The sequence below is a fragment of the Mytilus californianus genome, unplaced genomic scaffold (genome assembly GCF_021869535.1).
Source record: "Mytilus californianus isolate M0D057914Y unplaced genomic scaffold, xbMytCali1.0.p SCAF_6, whole genome shotgun sequence".
Taxonomy (NCBI): Eukaryota; Metazoa; Mollusca; class Bivalvia; order Mytilida; family Mytilidae; genus Mytilus; species Mytilus californianus.
This window is the reverse complement of record NW_026262712.1, coordinates 45,595,033-45,606,926: the sequence shown is the minus strand read 5'-3', so window position 1 is coordinate 45,606,926 and position 11,894 is coordinate 45,595,033. Positions and strand designations below refer to the sequence as shown.

Sequence of the window (11,894 nt, the reverse complement as noted above, 5' to 3'; positions counted from 1 at the left end):
AGGCCCCTATTTTTAGCTTAGATTTCAAATAAGGATTTATTGACCATTATCATAATAAATCGTACCTAAAACAAAAGCTAGATAGGGAATAGGTCTTTTTCAAAATTTACGAATCAACTAGTTTTTTCAGCACAATATTTCAGATTTTCAAGACATTCAATGAAAACAACAAGTCGATTTCCATTGTTTTTTTCTGACTGGAAACATAGAGCACATATGTCAACAAAAATGATATTTTAAAAATAAGTTAATATATTCAAGTACAACTCTGATTTGAATATTTTATGTGTCAATTGCTGTACTCTATGTATCCTAGACTGAATTTTGGTTAAAATCCAGCCAATGTTGTCAACTTTCAAAAAATCTCTACTTTTGGTCTACTTGGAATATACATTTCAATACTTTATGCATAAAGTTTGACCAAAAATAGTTCTATTTAACATTTTTATGTCTTTTCCTCAACTTGAAGTATTTTTTATTTTGTAAAAATGGACTTAATATTTGGATCCAAATAAGGCCCTTACAGACCATACTCCTTTGTGATCTTTTCATGTCAAACTTTTCATTTACTCTTTAGTTCATTTTATTGCCTTTGATCTCCTCCACTTTGGCTAGCATCTGTTGTTCTAATTTAAGTCTTCTTTCCTTCTTAGTGTAGGTCTGGTAATAAAAGTTTGTAAACAGTACGATATGGGATAAATCGTACACCACCAAGGCCCAATTGAATTTGTTTGGAAAGCCACAGCTCAGATTAATAGCATAGACTGTATGGAACATTATCCACCAGAATTGTACCTGAAATGTTTGATAATAAATACATTTTATTAAGGCAGCAATTTAAAATATCATTTAAAGCTGATATTGCGGATGAAAAAAATCAAATAAAAGAAAGAAAATTCGTTGGCTCTACATGTGAAACACAGGCCCCTAGCTTGTGATAATCTGTTCAGACAGGAAACTTGTTCTACAATAATGGGATTAAAGAGTTCAGACCAATAGCTCCAGAAATCTTATTTCAAAGATTTCTTTCACAAGAACAAGCAAATGAATTGAAAATCAGGTTATTCAATATTTTAAATAACTACTAAAAATCATTAAACAATTCTAATTTTATCTCCTGTTGTCGAGCCTGCGACTTTTGTCGCAGAAAGCTCGACATAGGGATAGTGATCCGGCGGCGGAGTTAGCTAACTTCTTAAAAGCTTTATATTTTAGAAGGTGGAAGACCTGGATGCTTCATACTTTGTATATAGATGCCTCATGTTACGAAGTTTCCGTCAGTCACATGTCCAATGTCCTTGACCTCATTTTCATGGTTCAGTGACTACTTGAAAAAAAAGTTCAGATTTTTTGGAATGTTAAATTCTCTCTTATTATAAGTGACAGGATAACTATATTTGGTATGTGCGTACCTTGCAAGGTCCTCATGTCCGTCAGATAGTTTTCACTTGACCTCGACCTCATTTCATGGATCAGTGAGCAAGGTTAAGTTTTCGTGGTCAAGACCATATCTGAGATACTATAAGCAATAGGTCTACTATATTTGGTGTATGTATTGATAGTAAGGGGTACATGTCAAACTGGCAGGTGTCATCTGACCTTGACCTCATTTTCATGGTTCAGTGGTCATAGTTTAGTTTTTGTGTTTTGGTCTGTTTTTCTAATACTGTTTGCAATAGGTCAACTGTATTTGGTGTATGGAAATATTGTACGATGTTCCTGTCTGTCTGGCAAGTTTTATTTGACCTTGACCTCATTTTCACAGTTCATTGCTCAGTGTTAAGTTTTTGTGTTTTGGTCTGTTTTTCTTAAACTATAAGCAATAGGTCAACTATATTTGTTGTATGGAAGAATTGTTAGCTGTACATGCCTGCCGTGCATGGTTCATCTGACCTTGACCTCATTTTCATGGTTCATTGGTCAATGTTTAGTTTTCTTGGTTAATGTTAAGTTTATGTGACAGTTGTAAGAAAGCTTTATATTTAGGACTATCAACATAATATCAATGATTAGTAAAGAAGGCGAGACATTTCAGCGTGTGCACTCTTGTTTTCTTTAATGTACAATATCATGTTTTATGCATAACTAGAATCAATGGTGGTTTTTTCTAAATTTAGATTTAATCAGTTAAATAAACATCTCAATAATAAATACTTAAAAATTAAGAAAGAGATGTCTCAATCTTATTTTTTGGTGACTGCAATGACGTACCAGTTGAAGTGTAGTCATGTATTTCTTCCACCAGAGATATTTCTGCATGTGTGGTCCTAGGGATGACAGGAAATAGTAACTGTACATCAGAATGTGGATAAAACTGTTGATACTGGCACACAGGTAAGCTAAAATAATCAAAATGGATGTGTAAGCATGCAGATGTTTAATAACAGTTTTATACACAGTCACACTGAGATATATGTTGAACACAAAAAATATTATTTTTTATATATTTGTCATGATGTCTTCCCCTAGTGAAATATCAATTAGTTAAAAAAATTCAAACACTCTTATCCTCAATTCTATTGTAATTCTGTGCACATCGTTTATGTGATAAAATTCAGGTTTTTTTTTTTTTTTAAACTTACGACAAAAATCGATTGTAAGTTACGATGAAATGTTCATGACTTTCAAGTATTTTTTCTTGTAAGTTTTTTTGTGAAATGAGTTGCAGTATTCTTCTATCTATTTTTCATAAAGTAGCAACTAGATTTCAGTGCATCTGTACCAAAATTGTAGACTATATACAGAAGCGAGTAATATCCTTTGTTTTTCTATTATTAGATATCATAAAACATATTCTTATTATTGGCATTTATTGCTAGACTCATCTAGTCCTATTATTGGCATTAATAAAAACATCTCGATAATTTCTGAACATTCAGTATTTGCATGAGGAAATTTCCAGTGATTACATATTTCTTTGATGCAGAAACCGCATAATATATATGTTGACTTTTAAATACTGTAAATTCAGAAATTATTGTATGGATTTATTATTGCTGTGTTTGAAGACTGAACAAAATTACGAGATTTGATAAGGCGATTTCAGAAAAAGCTTCTTACATATATATATATATGCATCATATGTGTTTTTTTTGCTGTGCATGTACCCCCCCCCCCCCCGGTACTGATTTTTTGTCATGGATGGATACCCAATATCCTTTGTTTTTCTATTAATGTATGGAACAGCTGTGGCAAATGTCTTCCTTGAAATAATTTACATCTGAGCTATCTTGTTCAATTATTCATGTATAACCTTCGACATACCTTCACCACCAGGTGCAAAGAAAACACCAATCCACCATATAGCTGGCATGGTAGAGTGATGATAAACATGGAGGAAGGTAACCTGTGTATTCTTCTTTCTCAATATGAAGAAAACCTACAATGGAATTGAATTTGGTCAAAGTGAAATTAAGAATAAAAATTTCAATAACCAAATTAATATTTGATACCGTTAATTCACAAACATTATTCAATCTTGGCATTGCACTGCAGTAAAATATACATCGTTGAAACTAAATTCATGTTAAGACTTTACAGTAACACCAACTATATCCAAAAGTTTAATTAATAAAGCACTTTACAAGCTTTTACTATCATTGCATGAGTAATTTAAGCATGATGAAAAATTTCGAAAATCAAAACAAAATGATGCAAAACAAGCATTTAGGGGGAGGGTTGGGTGCCCGCTAACATGTGTAACCCGCCACATTGTGTATGTGCCTGTCCCAAGTTGGGAGCCAGTAATTCAGTGGTTGTCGTTTGTTGCTGTATATCATATTTGTTTTTTTGTTCATTATTTTGTACATAAATCAAGCTGTTAGTTTTCTTGTTTGAATTGTTTTACATTTGTCATTTCAGGGCCTTTCAGAGCTGACTATGCGGTATGGGTTTTATTCATTGTTGAAGGCTGTACAGTGACCTATAGTTATTAATTTCTGTGTCATTTAGTCTCTTGTGGAGAGTTGTCTCATTGGCAATCATACCACATCTTATTTTTATATTTAGCCTTTGAAAGTCGAAACCCTATTTAATATTTTTCTGACTATAAAAACAATAATGAGTGCAACCAATTGATTAAACTTTAAAAGGTGAAATGATCCAGTAATTTTTTGGAGATATTTTCTAGATATCATAAAAATCAGAGTTAATATGAACAAATAATTCCTATCTTATTCTATCTTTATCAATAAATATACTCACAGTATCCATTAACTCAATGATCTTTGAGAAGTAAAACCACCATACTGCATTGGCCAACTAAAAGAAAGATTAAATATTGTGTCCAATAACTCTATCAATGTTTAAAGAACTATTTATAGAAAATGTTTATTTAGAAATGCAACTTTTAATCTAATAAATTTCATTGCACAGTCTCTGCAACCTTGATGATTCATAGATTTTGCTTGAGATTGTCTCCCCTTATTACTTTTTTTCAAAATTTTAAGAGGCATTTTTATAAATTCACATTAGGCAAAAAACATTACTTTTTCTATTAGCACTTCATTTTAGAAGTCATATCTATGTGAATGAAAAAAAAAAGGATAACTACATCACATTTATATGGAATCATGGATAGGATTACAGATATCTGGCCGAAAAATGAACTAGTGTAATATTATAAATTCTTAGGTTACTAGATGAAACATGTACAGTGGAAATTATAATTTGAAATCCAAGATTCTTAATACCATACTTAAATAAAACAACAGTTTTTTTTCCTTAGATGTTTATGCATAGGAAATAATCTGTAATATTTTTACATAAAGATCTGAAACAATTATAAGATGAAATGCATATAATATTGAATTTGTTTATTTCTATAGACGTAAAAAAAAAATGGACAGTAAGAATGTAGATAATTTTGTCAATTGACCTTACTAATGACTACAGTACTGTGAATAACTTACCCTGAGAGAGAGAGGATCATCAGACTTGTCAACAGGTGCACAAAATTTATCTACTTTGGGATTCGTCCATGCTGATACAAAAAACTGAAAATTAAAACACAAATATATATACAACCGGAATTCATCATTTCAATTTTTAATCCCTTGCACAAATTCAGTAAAGATTGGTTTGACCTTAAATTTACTGCCATGGTCATTATTTAAGAAAAAAATTAAAGTCTTAGATAAACTTAAGTGCAAATCATATCTTTAAGAACCTGTTGACATATAACCATTTTACTTTTTTGGCTAGTGCTCATAGGATTTTAAATACTGACTCAACAGGACCAATATCGTGTCTGTGTTACAGTGATGTCTTGGGGAATTTTGGTCTCTGGTGGATAGTTCTCATTGGTTCTACCACATCTCAGGTTATAAGACCGGCTCTTGTCTCTGACAATGTAGGTAAAAAAGTTCAAGTGTATACAAAATCAATCCCTGTTTTGAGAAGCAACTTCAGTTCACTGAAATAAATAGTGTTCAATTTAGAATTGATCTGACTTTTTCCATATTATAACCAAGTTATACTTGGTTTGTAAATATTCATACTCATCATTCAACTGTGAACAAAGATGAAAACAGTTGTATATTGTGAAGTTCAAAAGTCACTTTTCAATAGAACATATGTCTATCAACTTACCTCATAAAATATATAGGCATTCACCAATATTAAGCAAAAATTATAAACTTGTAGAATTCTTTTTAAATCATAAGCCTCTCGTTTTTTCATCCATCGAAGTCCTTTATGTACAAATGCCAGATAACCCATGATGATAAAAATGGTAGGTATGGGTGATGTCATCATGAACCAATCTTGGGTTCTTATGTCTGAAAAAAAAACAAACAATGATATATTAACTGATATGGTCAAACATTCTGACATTACATTTACAATTATAATATATTTTGAAAATACTGAATTTAAATTTTTAATGAAGTATTTATCAATTTTAAACTTCATGTATTGACCTACTGTCTCATTGATGAATGCTGTGGATTCATTTATTTTTCGTGGATTGTAGAAAACTTATATTTTCGTGGATATTTGATTTCATGGTTTTGCAAAAGTCTGCATACAAGCCTATAGAAAATTTATAATTTGCTGAAGATTCAAATTTGTGGCATGACCACGGAATGCATGAAAATTGGTATCCAACGAATAATAACTAATCCACAGTACAATGAATACACACTACTTATCATATTCATCTTCAATACCATGTGATTTAATGATTTATTATTATGTGTTGTAATATTTCCTCGTTTCAACTTTAAATTATAATGTGCTTCTATGAAATAAAATTTGAAATAAAATGTTTAAATATATTTTACACTTGTGTGTGCCATAAACAATAGAGCAGCAACCCTATTCTTTGTTTACCATTCTATTATGAAATGTAATCACTAGAAACATACAACGTTCATTTTCACTGAACTAGTACACATTTCTATTTAGGGGCCAGCTGAGGACCACCTCCGGGTGCGGGATTTTCTCGCTGAGTTAAAGACCCATTTGTGGCCTTCGGCTCTTATCTGCTCTTTGGCCTGGGTTGTTGTCTCTTTGACATATTCCCCATTTCCATTCTCAGTTTTAATTTCCTCGTTTTCCTTAAAATTGACCTCTCAATTATCCCTGTTAAAACACTAATATAAAAATGTGATATTTTTTCTCTAGTTTTTTTCTTGTATTAGTAAAATTGTATTACTGTGTGAAGTTCAATATAATTTCTGTGTGCTCATGTTATGCAGTTTTGGATTATTCTTGTCTTGTTCATTAATTGTACTGTAAGAATAAAACTCGCATACACACATACCTCCCATTTTAATCTTCCAAACTTCATCATAATCATCAATGAATGATGAGAGTCCCATATTCAGCACTGGTGATTGATCTAAAATTGAAAAATATAAATTATCTAAACAATATTTTTTACAATAACTAATTATAACTGAATAACAACAGTGAACTATAAAACTAGCTATACAACCAAACTCTTTTGATTCAAATTTCAACTGAAACTATTATTGACAGGTGATTACATGTATAACCAATAACACAATACTTGGTGTGAATTTTTTTCTTACCATATTTACAGTTACATGTATATGTAATTGATCAACTTATATTTTTTTCATTTATCATAGGCATTGATTCATATGGTTTTGCCATAATAACTTACATGTCACAGAATTTTTTTTATGCTTCATCATATTTATATATACCCACATTGACCTACCGGTACCAACTTAAGAAGCGCACTGTCTCCACCCGTATGAAATTATAAGGCGTATTACGCCTGGAAATAAGGCGTAAACCAGGCGTAAGTGGTAGTAACGTGTCTAGATCCAGGCGTAAGGGAGCAGGAAACGTAAATTTGTAGTCCTTACAGGCGTAGAAAAAAGTGGTAAACCTGGCATAAATTGAAATAAGCAAGGCGTAAATTTTCTTACGGGCGTAAAACTGTTGGTATGGCGTAAATCATAATACCCATAATGCTTTGTTTAAAGGATCATGGGAATTTTTTTCAAAATTTGGCTCTTTGGTTTTAGTTTGCAAGAGTTGGACTTATATGGCAGCTTCATATGTTCAGGGATAATTAGCTTGTTTTGTGCTTTTTGGAAGAATTTGAAATTGGAAATATGGAATCAAATTGATTAATAAAAATTGTGAAAAAATGGAAAGTAAAACATGGTAAATAATAATTATGTGAGTATATTACCTAAGTTATTAAGTTTTAAGTTCTAACAGTAATTTTCAAATCACAAAACCTTTATCCTTGGATAATAACATTAAAATCTTTTACATGAAGTTAAATTGCAGTATTATCATTTATATTTTAAAGGACATTAATTTATAAAAAACTTAGTTAATTAAAATGCTTAAGTTTTATTTCAAGAAAAATTAATTGTCATAATTCTTATTTAAACTTTAAACTTATTTGAGCCAGTGTCTGTCTAAAATGTATTTATTAATATATAAGCTTCTTCAATTGTTAATATTTCCAGTTTTATGTCAAACAATGAGAAATTAAAGCAACAGTACAGAAGTTTGTATTAAATACACAAAAGTACACAGCTTAGGGTAATACACTGATTTGAAATAAGTGTAGTATTATGTAAGGATATTACGCCTGGTTTATTTATTGACCAGGCGTACTCATTTGCATATTACGCCTGGTTTTCTCTGGACCAGGCGTACTCATTTAAATATTACGCCTAATTTTACGCCTGGTTTCCGCCTCAGTTACGCTTGGTTTCCGCCTGGTTTCCGCCTGGTTTCCGCCTGGACATGCATTCCTTAAACACTGCAATGACGCCCGGAAAAAGTATGATTTTGACGCCTGGTTTCCGTGTCATATACGGGCGTCACAGTTCGTACAGGAATTATTGCTTTGGAGTAAAAATTTCTATAGCATATATAACTTATATACATGCACTTATTAAAAAAAAGTGATTGAAATGAGTCAAAATTTTGACACAAAGTTTTTGAAGCAATAACATTAAAATCTATGAAAATTAAGAGTTTTTTTTATAAATTTTTATTTGCTATCGCTCAATAAACATATTTTTATAAACCAAAAAAAAAAAAAAATAAAGTTGTGTGTATCTTTTCAACACAAAACAAAGAAAAATGACTTTGATTTTCAGATTCCTCATCAAATTCTGTTCTAATGACCTGTTTGAAATTGTCTTATCTTAGACTTGATTTTTGAGATTAATTTCTTTTGTGGTAAAATTAAACTATTAAATCAAATCTACATATAACACGAAAATGTCTCTGTAAAATCAGCATTAATTTCAAGGTTATGCTTATAATAAATATACATGTATTAGATTTCTCAATATTTGTAGCAGAAACAAGAAATTGTGAAACTACTACCTACATACATGTATATATGGTACCATGTGGTGTGTTATTTGCATTGTTATAACATTAAAGGTACCAATTTTGCTGTACCATGATGTGCATTTTGACAATTAATATTTGAAATTCCAAAACTTATTAAAAAAATATAGAGCTTAATAAGCAATAACGACAAAAAGTATAGTTAAGTAAATTAACAGTAGGTGTTCAGTTCATACAAATTTTTATCTTTTATTGGCTGAAAAACAAATCATTTGATTCAGTCATACCTTTCATTTGTATATGAAACAACAACCCAAATGCATGCCATATGAATGCAAACCAAAGGTCGTGGAATGATATGATTTCTGCTGAAGGTTTGTGTTTAAATTTTCACTTTCAGATTCAAAATATGAATAAATATATTTATTTTGCTTTGAAATTCTGTAAATATTAGTATTGAATGCTGTGTTACACATGTGCCTAAATGAAAGCAAGTGACCATATGCATGCATCACAATTTGCATATGTAACCTATTAGGAAGCAATTTTTGCTAAAATCTGAATGGTTACTTGCTTTCATTTTGTATAAATTGAAAAAACACAGCATTCACTTTTGTAATAACAAATAAAGGTACACTAGTTCCAAATACAACTGGATTAAAAAAGATCATTCACTTATCCTGCAAGTGTGTCAGTGTCACATGGTAATTTTTCATGTTGGCTGATTTTTAGTTGTCTTGTGTGTCTGGTGCAATTGAAAAACACAAATGAGTGAAAAAGTGCACATGTCAATATTTCATGAGAAATATTAATATAGTTTTGGTAGTTTATAAAGACGACTTACAAATTCTTGCATTTTCCCGTACATTTTCAAAGTCACATTGCTTAAGATACTACATCTCAAAATAAGAGATAATTGTTCCATGACATTCTTTACACCGATTTACTTCAGGTCAACTGGCATAACTCATTCTTGAAAAAAACCTGGAAGGATCCCACTTAATGACTTATTAATTTGTTTTGTCACTTATCCCACTTATCATTGTAATAATAATGCAATTTCACGTGTCCCGCCTGACTTAGTTTCCCATTTTCACGCTTAATAATTTGACTTTCACGTGTCACAATATAAAAAATCATCCAATCCTGCGTCACGCTTAGACCCAAATGAGACTAACTAATAATTTTAATCTGCTCCTGATCTACATGATCTACCACAATTAAATTGTGAAAATACCGTATGTGACGATATATGAATATGTGTGAATATTTTTATTTTGTTTTGTTTTCAGTATGATAAACCAGTAATTTTTCTGACTATGACAATGAATATATTGGACTGTTTGATGAGTGCTTCATGCAATCATGCCATACATGAGGGTCGTAATGGGGGTACCTTCATGACGAATAATGGTAAAAATTCTTGCCAAATGACGTTAACAGTAATTTTTGGTACATGACGATGTAATGTACACTTTCTTTTAGACGATAAAAAATCGACTGATTTTGATGAATCACATTAAATTTTTTTCCAAAAATAACAGTAGCGATAATTATTTGAGACCTCTGACGAATCACGATAAGGATATTTTGGCGAATCACGGCAAAATTTTAACTAAATTGACGCTAACGGTAGCCGAAAATGACCGTTTGACGCCTAACAGTAAAGGGCATTCCTACCCTCATACGGTATCGGGTCCGTTCGCGCCCAATACACGTTCGCACCCTACACGTTCGCACCCCACACGTTCGCCCCCTAGGTCCGTTCGCACCCTACACGTTCGCACCCTTTTTTTAATTCAAAAACCTGATAAATTTTTAGATGTTTTGTAAAATATTTTTATTTTCATAAATAAAAATTCGGGAATTTTTAAATGAAATATTGTTTTAAATTGATTTGATGATTTATTATTAAATGTTAATTATGTATGATTACTGCTAATTGGTATTTATACACAGCCTAATATGATGTTATTGTTGAGTGTTTAAAAATCATGATTGTTGTCATGGTTGTTTTAACTTGCTTTAAATGTAAATACTGCATGTATTTAGCTTGGTATGAGTAAAACTTTGAAGATTTTAAATAAAAAACATGAAAGATAGCTTGGCTCCTTTGATCTCATGTGTGTCAGAATCTCACTTTATTCATAAACAATGAAAAAAAAATATTTATAGCAATACACTATCCAAAACATGATTACGAATTATTCAACACATAAAAAAAAAAAGTTGTCAGAATCCCATTTCCTTTTGAAACAATAAAAAATAAATATTTATAGCAATACACTAACCAAAACATGATTAAGATTTTATCAACACCTAAAAAAAACGTTGTCAGAATCTCACTTTATTTAGAAACAATGAAAAAAATTATTTATATATATATATAGATATAGAGATATAGATATATAGAGAGCAATACACTTACCTAAACATGATTAAAAATTATTCAACACAAAAATAAAATACTGGTCGTCAGAATCTCACTTTATTAAAAAACAATGAAAAAAAAATGTTTATAGCAATACATTTACCATGACACAAAAAAAACCTTGTCAGAATCTCACTTTATTTAGAAACAATGAAAAAATATATATTTATAGCAATACACTTACCAAAACTCGTTTTTAAATTATTAAACACAAAACCAATAAGAATTGGGCGCGAACGTGTAGGGTGCGAACGGACTTTGGGTGCGAACGTGTAGGGTGCGAAAGTGAAAGGGGGCGAACGTGCATGGGGGCGAACGTGATTGGGCGCGAACGGACCCGGATTCCCCTCATACATTACATGGCTTAGGCTTAGCAAAAGTGTGGAGACAAACAAACAATGCGTGTAGAAATACTTAATTATTTATGAATAATAAGTGTGAAGATTGTTCATAGCAATGTCTTTAGAATGCACAAAATTATATGAATGGCACATACCTTTCTTACCAGAAAGTGAATAAATCGGTTTCTTTAGCAACTGGTAAACTCTGCATAAGATTTATTCCGGAGATCCTCAACAAATCTAAATTTACTTTCATTGATATTGACCAATCAGAAACGTTGACTTTCGAGATCTTTTTGCGATAATTAAGCAAACCGTGATTTCAT

The 11,894-nt window shown here is 31.0% G+C and overlaps 1 protein-coding gene across 2 annotated transcripts; it reads right to left on the bottom strand.

Annotated features, from left to right (window-relative positions):
* Positions 1-228: 228 nt before the first annotated feature.
* LOC127706441 (elongation of very long chain fatty acids protein 4-like) lies at positions 229-11,856 on the bottom strand. Of its 2 annotated transcripts, none has more exons than XM_052211077.1 (8): positions 11,724-11,856; positions 6,764-6,841; positions 5,590-5,777; positions 4,911-4,994; positions 4,204-4,260; positions 3,265-3,379; positions 2,212-2,339; positions 229-795 (listed from the first exon to the last, which is right to left on the bottom strand). In XM_052211077.1, exons 2-8 carry the CDS (start codon positions 6,819-6,821, stop codon positions 574-576), a joined length of 852 nt encoding a protein of 283 aa, XP_052067037.1. In that variant the 5' UTR covers positions 6,822-6,841; positions 11,724-11,856; the 3' UTR covers positions 229-573. The 2 variants fall into 2 exon arrangements, with proteins under 2 accessions (XP_052067037.1, XP_052067038.1); XM_052211078.1 differs by having other exon boundaries at positions 11,733-11,820.
* Positions 11,857-11,894: the final 38 nt, after the last annotated feature.